Source organism: Vigna unguiculata, chromosome 3, assembly GCF_037176805.1.
Source record: "Vigna unguiculata cultivar grain cowpea cultivar isolate G323 ecotype 2 chromosome 3, ASM3717680v1, whole genome shotgun sequence".
In the NCBI taxonomy this organism is placed as follows: domain Eukaryota; kingdom Viridiplantae; phylum Streptophyta; class Magnoliopsida; order Fabales; family Fabaceae; genus Vigna; species Vigna unguiculata.
Genome location: NC_140794.1, coordinates 68,799,292 through 68,816,170, shown reverse-complemented (window position 1 = coordinate 68,816,170; position 16,879 = coordinate 68,799,292). Strand labels below are relative to the sequence as shown.

At 29.5% G+C, this 16,879-nt stretch overlaps 1 protein-coding gene and 1 pseudogene across 3 annotated transcripts; both read left to right on the top strand.

The window, feature by feature from the left end:
* The first annotated feature begins 4,049 nt into the window (after nt 1-4,049).
* Nucleotides 4,050-5,895, top strand: LOC114179334 (adenylate isopentenyltransferase 5, chloroplastic pseudogene; annotated as a pseudogene). The gene is made up of 2 exons (XR_014993637.1): nt 4,050-4,323; nt 4,610-5,895. The product of XR_014993637.1 is annotated as an adenylate isopentenyltransferase 5, chloroplastic pseudogene (transcript).
* Nucleotides 5,896-13,353: 7,458 nt separating this feature from the next.
* Nucleotides 13,354-16,281, top strand: LOC114177070 (RNA-binding (RRM/RBD/RNP motifs) family protein). 2 transcript variants are annotated; one of them, XM_028062302.2, is made up of 4 exons: nt 13,354-13,640; nt 15,202-15,270; nt 15,352-15,458; nt 15,564-16,281. In XM_028062302.2, the coding sequence occupies exons 1-4, from the start codon at nt 13,418-13,420 to the stop codon at nt 15,642-15,644; spliced, it is 480 nt and encodes a 159-aa protein (XP_027918103.1). In that variant the 5' UTR covers nt 13,354-13,417; the 3' UTR covers nt 15,645-16,281. The 2 variants fall into 2 exon arrangements, with proteins under 2 accessions (XP_027918103.1, XP_027918102.1); XM_028062301.2 differs by having other exon boundaries at nt 13,357-13,640; nt 15,550-16,281.
* The last annotated feature ends 598 nt before the right edge of the window (nt 16,282-16,879 follow it).

Below are 16,879 nucleotides of genomic sequence, written 5' to 3'. Positions count from 1 at the left end.
TCAGTATATCTAATAAATCTCACATCACTTACAAAAGAGAACTATTACATTCATTTTTTTAGATGACTTTTATGTTGTGTTTGGATTTGGACATGAATGTGTAAGAGTGAATTTGCGTTAATTTATAGATAAAGATAAGTTCTTTTGGATTAAAGGAAATATGATATGATTTGAGTGGATATAGTAAAAAATTTATGAAAAATTATGTGGTCGATAAAATTTAATAAATTATAATTTTTAATAGAGTAAATTATATTATTATAATTTTACCTTTCAATATAAACAGAATAAATGATATTAAAAATAAAGTAAAGAATGTTATTTAAAATTATAAAAATATAATTTATTGATATCATTAATAACTTAAAATAAATTATTATTATAATTTAAAATAATTTATAATATAGACTATTTAATTTATATCTTCATATTTATTTAAACTTACTTTATTTTATATAATTAATTTATTTACAAAAAATATTTATTTGAATAATAATATTAATATTAATAATAATAATAATAATATTATATAATACTAATTATTATAATTATAATAATAATTATTATTAATATTTAAAAAATATTAATTAAATATATTTATATAATAATAATAATAATTATTATTATATATAATATACAGTATTATCATAATATACAAATAATTAATATATAACTATTATATATATTTTATTATATAATAGTAATTATTATTATAATTATAATTATAGTTATTATTAATATACGTATAATTATTATAATATATATACATATAATAATTATTATATATGCTATTTTATATTTATAATATGTTTTATTATTATAATATACATATAATTAATATATTGACCGGCGATGTGAATACTTTTATATGTTAATATGAATATTTTTATAATATGTTATGGATGAGACAATTCAAAAAATATGATTCATTTATTTAAAGAATTTAAAAAATTTTTTTGATATAATTTTAAATTATATCACATTAAAAAGCAATATTCATTAAACCTACGGTAAAAAAGTTATTTCTTGATATAATTTAAAATTATATCACATTAAAAAACAATATTCATTAAACATACGGTGAAAAAGTTATTTGAAATAGCAATTTTTTTAGGCTCAACTTTTATTTTCAATGATTCTTATCCACAACTTTATAGTTTTTAATAAATGTATTTGACGTTGCTTTCAAAATTGCATCTCTAATGAATGAGGGTAAATTTGAATCATGCTGGTACATGGATTCAATAATGAGTAGGTCACGTCTTGATGTAAATTCCACAGAACAAAGAATAAAAAGAAAACACTTACCTTTGTACGGTCATACGATGTTTCCAAGTTTTCAATATAAACTCCATGCCATGTCCCTCCTTTACTTCTGTAGGGTTCATTTCATACTTTAGTAAAAATATTATTCTCACTCTTTAGATAGAGAAAACAAAATCATATATACCGAAGAATCCGAAATAAATTTGACTATATAATCGGTTTGTATTAGATAAGAGGGCGGTTAAATAAAATAAAATAGATAATTGTTTTGAATGGTGAATTAAAATTTTATGATATTCCAACGAATTTAAATTTAAATTTTAATATTTATAAATTTGTAAATATATTTTAAATTTTATTTTTAATATGATATTATTTTATTAAAATTAGGAATAATTTATATTAAATCATAGTCCATTATAATAATAATTATCAAAATTATATATGTCAAATTTTAGTTAAATATTCATTATATTTATATTATTTATTTAAAAAAATTCAAATTTTTTAATTTAGTATAAATTTGCAATTCAAAAAATTCAACCAAATTAAATTTTAATATGAACTTTGTTAATACGATAAATTAAATGATGGAATATAAATTTAGAAATATTAAATTTAGATCATACCCACTTGGATTTGAACGTGACATGACTCTACTTGTGTTAATCCCTATTCATCCTTAATCATATCTTATATATAAAAAAACCTCATTATAAATATTAGCGTACGTGATATTATATTAGTAGATGATGATAATGTAATGTTTTTAAGTTAATATATAAAATAAAATTATATTTATTAAAAATAAAGTAAAATATATCAGAAAAAATGAAAGAATAACTGTTGATAAACAAAGAAAAAAAGAAGAAAAGATGATTTTTTTAAAATTGATATTTTGAGATGTAAATATATATATATAAAAAAGAAGAATCCTTTTTATATATATATATATATATATATATATATATATATATATATATATATATATATAAATTTTTTTTTTTCTCAATTTCACGATACAAGCTTTTAAATTCATATGTTCAATTTTTCTCTGCTTATTTTTCTTCTCTTAATATTTTCACATTTATTAATCTTTTTGCTCTCTCTTTTTTTCTTCTTATTTTCAAACCATGCGTTTAATGTCGTTGTATTGGTATATAGAAAGAAAATTGAGGAAAAAAAACCCGAAACGAAATAAAAACGAGAAAAATAGATTAAAAATGAGTTGTTTGAAAGAATATATAAAAACAAAAAAACACCGTTTCATTCTCTTACATTTTTTTTAGGATTATGATATGTATGCTCATTTTCAGTCTATTTGAAATGATCTCATTTTATACATAGGGGAGTCATTTATATTTCATTTTCTTTAATTACTCGGATGGTACCTATTTTAATAGAGGTGTTGTAATCTGGTATCCGTTTTTTAAAAAATGTCAATTACATCACAATTTTTGAATTGAAAAAATGTTTCGATTAGGTCCCTTTCAGACATAAATTATTAACGCGTTAACGGCGTACCACATGTCAGTATTGTGTTATTTATTTATTTATTTAATTTTGGAAAAATTACGCCATGTGTTAGGTCCCTTAGTGACATGTGGCATTATCAATGACACGTGGCAATACGTGTTTGTATTATTATCAAATGTTGATTTCAATTTAATCCTCATATATGTCTTCTTTATTCAATCTAGTCTCTTACTTATGTGTATTTGATTCAATTTTGTCCCAATTTTTTTTAATAATTATAATATTTTTATAATCCATTTTTTATAAGATTAAAACTAATTAAGTATAAATATTTTTACAAAATTAAGTACTAATATTTATATTCTTTCTCTCACATTTCAAACCAAAATTATTATTTGTATAAATGTTATACTAATGTTTTTTTATTAAAAACGATTTTTTAACATATTACTTTGTTATATATTATTAACTCATGTTTTGTTATTTATCACTTTTTTTTTCTTCAGAATAAAACAATATTGTCTCTCAATAATTTTAAACCAAAATTTTTATTTGTATGAATGTTATACTAATACTATTTTTACTAAAAATAACTTAATAAAATGACTTTTACTACTAAATTTTAATATAAATAACAATACTTAATTTTTTGTAAAAATATTTATAGTTAATTAGTTTTAATGTTATAAAAAATGAATTTTAATTATTTTAAAAAATTGAGTCAAAATTGAATCAGAGACACGTTAGGAACTAGATTGAATTATTGAGACATACATTGGAAATAAATTTGAAATTAAGACAATGACATTTGATAATGAAACTGACACGTGACATTGCAATTGTCATGTGACACTGACAATATCACGTGTCACACCAGGGACCTGACATGTAACATTTTTTTTTACAAAAAAAAGTAAAATATTTTTAGAAAAGTAAAATAAAAAAACACATACTGACATATGATACATTATTAACAGTATTAGTCATCTCTATTTAGAAGAAACCTAATTGAAACATTTTCTCAAAATTTAAGACGATGAAAGTGACACTTTTGGAAAAGTAGTTATCAAATTGACATAAACTCTATAACTCTATGGACGTGAGTATCTTTCCAGTAATTAAAAATTTATTTTTTCTCTCCATTCTCACAAGGGACAAATTTTAATTTTTTTAACTTTCTTTCTCTTCCTTCTAAATTTTCAATTATTTTTTCACTCTATCTAATGGACTGTTCTTTGAACATAAAAAATATTTTTTTTTTTGGTATAAATAGCAGAGTAACCTGCATTTTCCATACCATAAAAGTCATACACTTCGCTCACAAATCCTCCATTTTCGTTTTCCTCTCCTCTCCCTTTTCAATTCAACAACCTCCTCTCTCCCCCATGTCTTGATTAATCGTGAAAAGAACAGAAAAAAGAAAAAAAAGAATCATCGTACCCATGCAGTCTTTCCCACAACATCTTCTGTTTTCTAAACTTAATTAATCTAATATCCTCTTCCGTTCTGTCAGTGTGCCGTGTGCCAAGAAAGCATACCCACCAAGGAAGCCACACCCAGAGTTTACAATTAATATTCAAGGTACGTCCGCGCCATATCTATCAAATTCTAAGATTTTAATCCTTCTCACTCTGCTTAATTTACATCCATTTCATATGAATGACATTGCTTGCAGACCAAGCTCTTTTTGTTTTTGTTTTTTTTTTTACTTGGGCATTTGATCCATTGCCCTGGTCGCTAGATTCTTTGTTGGGAGTTTAAAAAACGATGATTGGGTTGAGATGAATTAAAGTAATCCGTTATGAGCTGGTTGTGGTGGTGCAAAGGATAACAAGAGTGAATAAAAAATGTTTGGTCAACTTGGCAGGTTTAGAGAAGAGAGACAAAGCATGAACATGGTATCTGTGTCAGCGGTGTGCAAGGCGGTGGCGAGTTTCAACCCGGGACTCACGATGTCTCCGCTGACGTTGTTCAGGCAGCGGAACAAGGAAAAGGTTGTGGTCATAATGGGAGCGACGGGGACAGGAAAGTCAAAGCTTGGCATAGACCTTGCCACGCACTTCCCACCAGCGGAGATAGTCAACTCCGACAAAATGCAGGTGTACGAAGGTCTCGACATCACCACCAACAAAGTCACGGAAGACGAGTGCCGAGGGGTCCCACACCATCTCCTAGGCACTGTCCAACCCAACATTGATTTCACTGCCGACGACTTCTGCCGCCACGCCACCCTCGCCGTCGCCTCCATTTTGAAACGCGACGGCTTGCCCATCATTGCCGGTGGTTCCAACTCTTTCCTCGACGCCCTGGTCAACCACTACCCTGACTTTCGGTTGCGCTACCACTGTCTGTTCCTCTGGGTCGACGTCTCCCTCCCGGTCCTCCACTCCTCTCTCGCCGCACGTGTGGATCGCATGATCCGAGCCGGCCAGGTCGACGAGGTTCGACCGTTTTTCCAATACCACAACCGCGACTACACCGTGGGCATTCGCAAGGCCATTGGCGTCCCCGAGTTTCATTCCTTTTTCCAGGCGGAAGCCGACGGCGCCGACGAGAGGACCAGGGAGAAGCTCCTCCAGGCTGCCATTGCCTCCATCAAAATCAACAACTGCAACCTCGCCACCCGACAGCTCCACAAGATCCACCGCCTCCACGCCATTTTCAAACGGAACATGCACCGCCTCGACGCCACCGAGGTTTTCCTCAGGAGCACTCCCCAAGAAGCTGAGCAAGCGTGGGAGGATCACGTGCTGTCCAAAAGCCGAAGGATTCTTCACAACTTCCTCTACGACGACGCGCATGTTGATGTTGCTCTTGCTTCTGTTATCGCTTCTTCTTCGCCGCCCATGGCCGCCGCCGCCGCCGCAACTCGCTAGCGATAGGCCGCCACAGAATCTAGCACTATAGAGAAAATTAAATTAAACGTCACCACTGACATGCCTCCGATGACACTACATGCCATTTCACATATCTTTTTTTTTTTAGTTTTGTTTGGTTTCACAAAAAAAAAAGAAGAGGTTTACTTACTATATGTATAATCTTTTGTTACTCCCTACAATATGAGTAACGTGTTACTATCATCGCCCAAATACTACTTAACAGTGATCCACGAGTTAGTTATTATATCAATGAAACCTCACCTTATACCCACTACATTGTTCGCTAATTAACTGTTATGTGACCATTGAAGCAAACTTGAACCAGTAATGCTTTGTTACATTTTCTTTTCAATGTTATGATTTCTAATCATCAAAAAACAAACTGAAAGAATCAATTTTTCTTTTTTTAGAAACAAGATACCGCATAATTCATGAAATTTATTTAGAAATTAGGAAAATTTGGTGTTATCTTTTTAGTACATAATATAATGCGTTAAAAATAGTAATAAAAGTAGAGAATGAGGCATATTTGAGTATGTTGTATTGTTTTTGACTTATGTGAAATCTTCCGTACCGATAGGGATAGGGTGCGGTGCACCTGCGTTAAACTTGGTAATGTTGTCTCTTCGTGGGGTCCAATCCATAGTTATAGATCCTCTCTTGTTTCTGAAGATGCCTCTTTCTCTGAAGTAGCTAGCACTGGAGTTTTTGATCTCTAATAATTCATTATGAACTCCGTAGTTACGTAAGCTATGTATTGTGATTGGAATATGAATATCTGAAGGGGCGTTTTCATGAAATATGAATTAATTGTGTTGTTTTGATGATGAAAGTGTTGAACACTTTGTATGTATGCTAAAACTGTCACGTAAAATTTCTGTTGAAGAATATTACACATGTAGGCTTAATTTCTATAAAATTTGACAAGTGATTCTACACGTTAAATCAATAGAATTAATAATTTTTGCAGGTACATTGATTGTGAGTAACTAAACTAATTACTCGATATATTCTTATGCCAGTGTTTATGGCGAATCTTGAAAAAGAGACAAAAAAAAAGCGAGAAAGGGTTAAATATGGTGGTGGCAGTGGACTTTGTCTCTATCCTGATTCCAACCAATATATAACTAACACAGTTTGGTTTTTATATATATATACTCCCACTTATAACAAATTATTATTGATTGAGTGTTCATAAATTAAAATTTTGATATATCCTAAAAAAATGAATTGTGAAGAGTATGAAGACGTAATGATTTAAAAGTGGTAAATAATTTTTGTGATTAGGCTGTATACAGAAATGAATGGTCAAAATGAGCTTTATAGGAAAGGAGCGTAGTGTCTTGACTCCGCATAAGCGCATCCCATTAGAAAAAGGAAAAGATAAAAAAAGGAGTAATAATTTTACAATATTGGTGCCAGTAGGCATCTTTCTCCACCTCAAATAACATGCATAGAATATATATCTGCCAAGTAAAAAAAAGCATAGTATATATCTGTTCTTATATAATAATAATAATAATAATAATAATAATAATAATTCAGTAAGTGATGAAAGCGATTCATTGGCAATTCATGCTCTCAACCCCCTCTGCTACTTATCTCTAATAATTTATAGATATATCATTATCATTTAAGTTCAAGATTATTACACCTTATGCATCACATATGGGAAGTCCAGATCGACACATATATTAAAATTACATATTAATTCGAGATAAAAACGAGTTTATAATATATAAATTAATATAAACTTTATATTTTAAGTTGATTTTATAAAATTGGGTTAAGTTGAAGTTTAAACTAATATCAAAGTCATATGTTAAAATATATTTTAGTAAAATTTATTGTTTGATGGGTCTATTATATTATCTGTTGTAAAAAAATTTATTATTTATTAAATCTATTGTATCACTTATTATAAAAAATTACAAAATTTATTTTACAAACAGATTTGATAATATTGAAGTTAAACATAAAATTCATTTCTTAATATACATTATTAGGTCACGTCATAATTATTATTTTTTATTACATGTTATAAATAAATTAGAAATCAAGTTAAACCAGACTTGTTATTCGTTATTATTGTAATTCTCTGATCCAACTTAAGGAGTATAAATATTTGTGGACACTTTTAACTCTAGACATTTTAATTACTTTGGCCTTCTTTTATTGTGCTTTAAAGAGTACATTAGGTTAGGTTTTGAGATCTCTCTCATATTTATTTTCTAGATATTGATTCTTTGCATTTAAAATTGTGTCCGTGCGGAAATACTTCCACCAGTCAAAAAAGAGTTTTTACGTTATCCGTATGTAGGGTTGTCTTATAACTCAAAAAATATCTCGGTGATAAACATGTAAATGAAACAAATTTTCTCCTTGTTTGTAAATAATTTATTATACAATTTTAAACCTAAAGTAATGCTTGATATTATTTGTTTTGAAACGTAAAACTCTATTATGATTTTATTTTAATAACACGTTTTAAAGAATGAAAAAAATATATATTCAAATAGCGTTTCACTTCCACTTTTAAATGATATAATATATGAATATATATATATATATATATATATATATATAATTATTATCTGATTTTGAATAAAATATTACAAGCTTTTTTTTCTTTGTTTCTTTATTGTTTTTGTTAGTAACATCAAATATTTCTCACTGCTCTTATTATTAACTTATAATATAATATAGATATTTAAAATATAGGGTCATGCGCGCATCTATTTACACTAACCTATAACGATATATAAAAGATATTTATTTCTTGGTATCCATGTCTTGTGTTCCAGTTTTATTCTTTTAATAATTTTCCTAAAACTAAAATCATTATTTTAATAATTTTATCTTTTATATAATTACTTTTAAAAATTTAATCAACTTTTTTGATTTGATAATTTTTTATAAAAAAATAACACGTATACGTTGAAAAAAATGTTTTCGATATATATATATATATATATATATATATATAATGAGACAATATAAGAAATTATTTAATTAGTGAAAAAGTTTATAAAGATTTAATTACTAAAAGAATAACTTATCTAATAAAAATCTAAAAATTCTAACGATAAGCCGAAATTCCTTCCGTTATTACTTACAAATGCTTTTTGACAAACATTTGTTGTAAAATAGGTCAAATTCTTTGAATTTATGTCATGTATTCTTTGACGTATGAGTTGGAGTAATCATTCCATTGACATAACCTTTCTAAACTTTTTGGTAATTTTAATATTATTTAGTTTAAAATGCAATAAATCAGTGGATAAATATTTTTTTTTATAAAATTATTGAAGTTATTAAAAAAGAAATGTTTATAATGTGACATGTTGCCTAATTATAATTTACGACAGTCAATAAGATATTGTGTTCAATACAACATATCCTAATTATTCCATGTTATGCAAAAGTAGTTTACATAATTGAATGTGTATCGTAAGTGTTTACATAATTAAATGTGATCTTGAGTGTTGATTGACATAGCTAAAAAGACATCTTATTATGTAACACATATGTATTTATTTTTTATAATTATTTAACATTTATATAATTATTATACTTCATACTTTATTTTAATAATTATATAATTATAATTGCTTTCGTAAGATTTAACCATTAAAAATAAAATATATATTTTTAATATTAAAATTTTAACAATATTATATTATATTTTTGTATTTTGAATTCTTTTTTTAAATTATATAATTAATGCTTAAGACAATGCAAAAGTATGTATACTACCCCCATAAAAATAAGAATAATATATAAATTTCATATCCAATAAAAATAAACACAAAAAAGATATATAAATCTTTACTTTGAAATGAGATAGGTATAATCAACTCTCCATCACCCTGAACCGTTGCCATACATTCTTGTTCCTCAACTGAGAAAACACTTTTCTCAATTATAACCACACAATTCCATTATTTGAGGAGGATCTTGGTGTTCGTGCATCTTGCGTTTTTTCATCTCATTCATGCTTTTAGTTGTTTTGTATAGTTTTGAAAACAAAAAATATGCAATTTCATTATTTGGTGAATTATTCTCTTTTTGATTAGGACATAACTCTTTCTACTTAAATATGTAACATAAATTCAAACGTCACAATTCAATTGTGATTCGATTCACTTAGTCTCTACCATAAGATTATTAATGTCATCTATAATAATTTTTTTCTCAATAATTATCCTATTAAGAATTTAATTTGAATTATGACTTGATTCGATCACCTAACATTCGTCACGAGATAATATAAATATATGCAACCTACAACAATAATTGATGTTTGTTTGTGTAGGATCCATGGGTTAACTAAATAAATACTTATAATTAACATAAATAAAAATAACTTTCTACAATTAAAATTTTAATTTTTCTCTTTCTTCTATTTTTTTACACTTTCTTATCCAGAAAGTGTCGGTCTATACTAATGAATACATAACGGTACAAAACGCTGGTCAGAGTGGAGAAAACACAATTACTATCTTTTTGATGGTGTTTTAAAACCATTTATCAAGTAGGGTATATCACCCAATCATTTTATCTATTTATTTAGAAATGTTTCTAAAATATTTTTATTTTCAAGGTTTATAGTAACCTTTTTTACAGTACTTGAATATACATAAAAAAAACGTTTTCTTAGAAGATATAATATTTTCGGTGTAATTTTTCCTATTCAGAATTTTATATATAAAAATAAAATACATTTAATTAAAATAATCAAAAAGTTCTTCATTGCGTATTTATATTTAAATTAATAAAAATTACAAAAAATAGAATTTAAAGAATAAATACTTTTTATAAGATTTAAAAAGAAATATGTATTAATTATGACAAAAAAATAAGTGGACACCCTTGCCCTGCATTTCCATTTGTTCTATCCTTTCTGTTTGTCTACATAGTAGGATAGTTATTTGGTTGATTGAGATGCATCTCTAAAAAACCCTCTTTGTCTCTAAAATGATCATTGAATTGATGAACACTTGCATGATGTTATGATAGAGGACAAAAAAGGAATCAAAGGGTGTTTTGGCAATGATAATATAGAGATGAAAGTATCCCATCAATCCCATCTTTGAGGTCAACACATTGTGTGAGGTGTGCCTGAGTCACAGTATAGTCCTCTTTTTAGTCATTTACGGAAACGTACTCATCATATTCAGAAGGAAAATCTTATTTGTGCATTTCGTTTTTAAGTGTAGAAGACAGAAGAAGGTTCAAAGGGTGTTACTAAGTGACAACACAATATACTGTTCCTCGTCAATTACGTAAATAGTGCCATCTTATTCCAACGAAAATGTGTCCACTCTGTAATCCATTTTTAAGTGGAGGAGCTATCGCATCTCAGAATTCAAACTAAATTGTTGAATCAAGATAACCTAATAATAATAACAATAACTCAATATCACCTTCAAGAGTAATCACGCTATCGTATACTTAATATTTAAATTATTATCTAAATTACAATAACTCAATATTCTTTTTGAAGTTGCAAACTTCAAATTGCTTGCTGATGTAACAACAGCGATATACAAATACAATACTGGTTTGAGAGTGGACGAAAAATGATTAAAACGTAACAAAAGATAAACGTATTTGTCGGTGGAAAATCATTAAGAATGTGCCAATGCAGTTGTAGCTAGAGATGCGATAGACAGCGACCAGAGTGCTCAGAAGAAGCGATCGCGACAGCGACGAGGAAGAAAAAAAAAGTACTTAGTTTCGATTTCTTCTTGTGAATAAAAGTAAATAATACAGTGAATGCGATGAAACTTAAACTCGACGGTGCCGGCATTTTGTAGTTTGAAGATCATAATCACAATGCATGCTCCACTTTACTACATATATGTTTCTTTTTCTTAAATATGACTCTCTACCCACTCTCCCATTTCATCAAATAATAACTACGACCAATAATAGTGTGCACGTGTGCATGTTTGGGTGGCTCAGACAAACCTGTTAATCGAGTCGTAGGGTAGGAGCTGCCAATTTTGGGGTCTTGGTCACCCCTTTTTTTTGTACCTTCCTGCAAATTATTTATTCTGTTATGGTCCCTCACCTTGTCTCGTTTCACCTCCTTCGTTTTCTGGTCAAGTTTTACGGTTTTTCATTTCAATCAGTTTCTTTCTATGTAACATATCATTGTTGTTTTTTTAATTTATCAACAAAAACTCGATTACATCACATGTAAGTATCGATTTTAAGATCACGAAACAATATTTGTCGTAATTCTTGAATCTTCTAGCATTGGTCCATACCCGGAGTGGGTGATTGTCCTACAACCACGTTTTACAACTAAGAAACGCGTAGCAAGCTAGCTATCACACGGTTTTGGGGGTTGGTCATTGGAGAGAATCTTCAACCAATATCAGACCTCACTATTTTATATATACAATACAAGCTTCGACTTAGTTTTATAGTGTATTTGTTAGGTCAAGTTTTCTCCATAAAAATCTTTGTTACATAATCTAATTAATGCTATTCCTATGTATATCTTGGATTGGGGTTTGGATTTCCTGCAAAATCTAATCGGGTCTGTCACATCATCATCGTATCCCCAAATACACTTATCTTAATTAGATTTGCAAATTGCATGCGTTTGTGCATATATAATTAATTTATATATTAATGAAACGTGATAACAATGTAGGTTTTTGAAGTCTTTGTTTCTTCACTTTAGCCTGCTGTTTGGTTTTCATACTCCAAATAATCGATAATCTGTGTATACTGAAGACAAGATGAAGAATCTTTGAAGCCTGCAAAAGTGACTCATTCGCATTACGATATTCCTTTTAGAACTTCGATCCGATATTGACTTGTGGGGTAACAGTGAATCTTTGTCACGCTCGCTACTATATAACTTTAGTATCGGAGAAAGATTTGGTGCAATCATGTTATGCCGCCTAAGTTGCATGCGCATGTAAAGGGATTAACTAAACATATAAACCATATTAAACAATAACTCTACCCATTATAATAATAAATTTGAGTTCTGTTCTTCAACCAGATATCACCTCTCTATCTTTAGCTTTTAAAATGTATTTTAAAAACAAGAAGATAATTTATCGATCCAAAATAAACTTTCTTAATAAGATACGTAACTATAGTAAAATCTTAAATTAAAAATGGGTTTGTTTGTATTTCGAAGTAGATTTATATATATCACAAGAAAATCTACTCTTGCATAAGAAAATCGAATTCTCATACAATTTAAAGTGGTTAATTTTTTTTATATGTTTTTCTTGGGGGTTAAGTTATGTATGTCTTTTTTTACTATGAGTAATCTGCATTTTTATATGAAATTAAGTTTGTATATATTCCATATTTACTTAGTTTATTTTTTTTAGGAGATTAGTTTGTTTTTCTTATTTTAGTTATTCTATATTAAAGTTCCTTCACAAATGAGTAAAAGTGTATAAACAAAACTTCAAGGTTAATTAAAAAAAATACAAATTATAAATAGCCCAAACAACAATTAGAAATACTGTATAGTGAAAGAATTGTGAGAAATTATTTGGTGATTCCTAAAGTCTGTGAATGTAGAAAATAATAGGTTTGCTTCAGCATTTCCATGTTCAAGAATCGTGCTTGGTTACTCCCTCGGGGCCGGCCCATCACATATATTCATGTTTTGGGCTATTTCAGTTTTGATCGGCCCAGAGAATAGCCTGATTACCTATATGGGCTATTACATTAGCATGGGTTCAGAATTTGGTAGTAGTTATCTTTTCTGTTACACCACAGTCATACCGAAAGGGTTGTGTGAGTTTGGAAATCTAATGGCTCAACAGGTATTACTGAATTCATGTCCACCTCAACATGTATCGCTTCAGCGGTTCAGAATTTTGAAGCCATCGATATGGGTCACGAAACCGAATATCGTTTCTTCACCATCAGTTTCTACCTCAGCTCCTCTTCGCTGCGTGTCGTTTTGCTGCAACTCTAGCGCTACCTCTTCCGTCGAATCCAATTTACCCTCTTCAGCCAAAATCTTCGTCAAAGGTAAGGTTTCTCGCTCTATCTCTATTTTATTTCACTGAAATCCTCCCTCCAATAGCTTGCGCTTCAATTTAGCTTGCGCGCAATACAAGGTTTACATTCTTTTTCGTTCTGGGCATCTAATGCAAGAGGCTAGTTCTTTAATTTGCTTTGGCAGATTTCATGCCGCTAAAAGGAACATACGTAGTAGTTGTATAACTATCTGATTGGAAATTCCCTGTCATTATTGTGCAGACTATTATTTGGAAACTTTTGTTTCTGATATAGGGAAATGTCTCATCTAATGTGTCATTGTCGCCAAAGTGAGCAAATAGGGTCATATCTAGTCTTGAATTTCAGTGGGTTAAGATCATTATATATGTTTAATCACATCAAGGACGAATGAACAGTTAATTGTGTACTTTTGAGAGAAGCTCCCTTTGAAGCTTGAACTGTTAAAAGAATTGTAAGTGAAATAGAGTTTCTTTGTTTATTTGGGAATTATAGATGATAAATCTTGGCACGAGCTACTTAAGGCCCGCCCAATTATGGCCTACTTTCAGTTAGCATTTTGTCATTGTAGTGTAATATGTAAAAAAATGCAAATTAATGAGAATGAGTTGAATGATTTTAAATCAATGATAACTTACAGACACTAGACACGACGTCAATATTGCTCTATGCTTGCAAAAACTTACGAATTTGAATGCCTCCCTTCTAGCCTAGTATCCTCCAATTTATAGAAATGATGGGTCTGACCTATGATATCCCTCTAATTAGTAACCATGAGAAGTATTCAAATGCCACCTCACTCTTTTGGTTAGTGTCAAACTAGCTAGAAGAGACGTTTCCTTAGGAAAAGCTGTGGAGGGGCACGTTTCAAGAATCCATACTTGTACACTAATACACAACTCCAATGAAATATGAGCTCAATTTACGTAAGAGATTGATATTCTCTAATCCAAAATCTTAAGATAATAGATTTGTAAGTCTTTTTTCTTGTACGTTATTCAACTTTCTTTTCTTTCCTCAACAAAGGACTCAAACTCACATATAGATTTTGAACCCTAACAAATTAGGGAACTAGCTTATTGGCAGTTGGCCTTCAGTTCTTAACATAAAAAAATGTTGATATGCTTGCATGGTGATATGGTCCAAAGGCTGGCAACCCCAACTTTGAGCCGAATCAGAAAAAGTTAACCAAATTTCAGGCTTGGATTTGGTTAGCCCAGCCCGCACACTTTATTAGGTTATTCGAACATGACCCATTTTTGCAGCTTTATTAAGAATGCAAAACTACATACTAGAATTTCACAAGTTTTTTGAGAGTATAGACTATCCTGGGCAGTGTGCCTTTTCTTCAATACTAAGTATTATTACCGTTTTGCTAATATCTTGTGTGGATGTCATGTCACCAATCATCTACTAAATAATCTTTACGACTGTTGTTTTGAATGCGGACAATGGTAAACTGTTGAGTCGATATTTGATTGGTCCGCTATCTGCAATGTTAGTCTTAATAAGTTATCGGCATTTTCTGTGATGAAAATCATTATACTGAAGTTTTCATGGTGGGCCATTGCAGGGCTACCTCACTCAACCTCTGAAGGAAGATTGATGAAGGTGTTTTCAGAGTTTGGAGTAGTTAATCTCGGTAATAATAAATCCTTTCACTTTTTGACAGTCTTGAATCTATAAAGGACCGTTAATTTTAATTAATTTTATCTTATGGCAGTCCAGCTTCCAATAGATGAAGAATCAGGAAAGTCTTTAGGATTTGCATTTATTTGGTTTGTAAAGGAAGAGTCTGCGCAATTGGCTGTCCAAGAGATGAATGGAAAGGTGCAACTTCTTAGAGTTTCCAACTATAAGAGATATCCTATCTCATCCATATTAAAATGATTTTGACCTGCTGGCTGAATTTTTGTTGCAGTTTTTTGATGGCAGATTTATTTATGTTACAATTGCAAAGCCTGGACCATCAAACAATTCGAAGAGGACAACAGCCTACAAATTTTAATCATATGAGCAGTTGTTGAATTTCGACACTATAATTTCCTTGATGGAACGGCTAAACAATATTGGATCACTTGAGGGGTCTAAAGTTCAATGCTACACATTCTACTCCATAGCCCCAGAATGAGAGACCCTTTGATTTGAAAAGTTACTAAAATTTATCGCAAAAAGAATCACTAATGTGTGGGTATACATAGTAGCCTTTCTATAAACCAAAAATATACTTGGAAGTTGGTGATCAAGAACAAGAAGCAGGGGTCAATATGGAAGAAGATCCACAAGCCAGGGTCTTCTCCAAAGATCCCAAAGACAATCTCCTCTTCCTCAAGGGTGAGTTTATTCATTTGAGAGACTATCTTTGACCATATAAAAAACAATTTTCTATTAAGAGCAAAGTTGCTCAAACATATCACTAATGTCATGTCTTTTTGGTATTGAATCTTCCAATTTAGTGATGTTAAGTATGTCCTGTATATCTCTTACTTACAACCAGTCGCAGAAAGAAATTGAGGTTCTCCATTTATCTTTTAAGTAAGCAGTTCCTCAAGCTATGATGAAACAAATTGGCTCGGCACTGCTATCCACTGGTTGGTTTTATTTATGACCTATCAATTGTTGCCTTTGATTTAATTGAAAGCATCTTTTCAAAGATACTTCTACCTTTAATTTTAGTTTCAACTAGTTTAGTTTTGTGCTTTGAGAAGAATTGTTCAGTCTGTAGAGACACGTGCAATGAAAGGACGCAAAGTACAATGATGTTGGAGTAAAGCATCTTGATGCTTTTCCTAGTTGGTACATCATCCAATATGCTTTACAAAAGGTAGTCATATTGTTGGGACATACTTGGACTTTGTGGATTGACAAATCAACGGGCACAACTGCAAGAACATGGAGTCTTCAATTTTTTTTTTGACAATTCACTTTTTCTTTTACAATCTCTAACAATCTTAACAATAATACAAATATCAAGTTATTAATAACAATATAAATTAAATAAGCTTTCTATTTCAAAATTAAAATATCTATTAAAGTAAATTTTTATATATTAAACAACTTTTTTTTATCACGCTGTCATGTAAAAGAAAAATACGATTATGAATATTTTTATCCAAAATTTAATGAAATCTAATTTAAAACTTCTATATCTTTAACTTAAATATATATTTATCAGAAACATATATTCAAGTATTCGGACATTTCATTGATAAAATGACAATGATTAGTTACTCAAATAATTGTATTGAGTT

What these genes read in the sequence shown, in the direction of transcription:
- LOC114177070 (XM_028062301.2), top strand. Translation starts at nt 13,418, where the DNA reads ATGGCTCAACAGGTATTACTGAATTCATGTCCACCTCAACATGTATCG. An exon ending in AGCCAAAATCTTCGTCAAAG is followed by an intron (nt 13,641 to 15,201) that starts GTAAGGTTTCTC and finishes GGGCCATTGCAG; the next exon opens with GGCTACCTCACTCAACCTCT. An exon ending in TCCAAGAGATGAATGGAAAG is followed by an intron (nt 15,459 to 15,549) that starts GTGCAACTTCTT and finishes TTTTTGTTGCAG; the next exon opens with TTTTTTGATGGCAGATTTAT.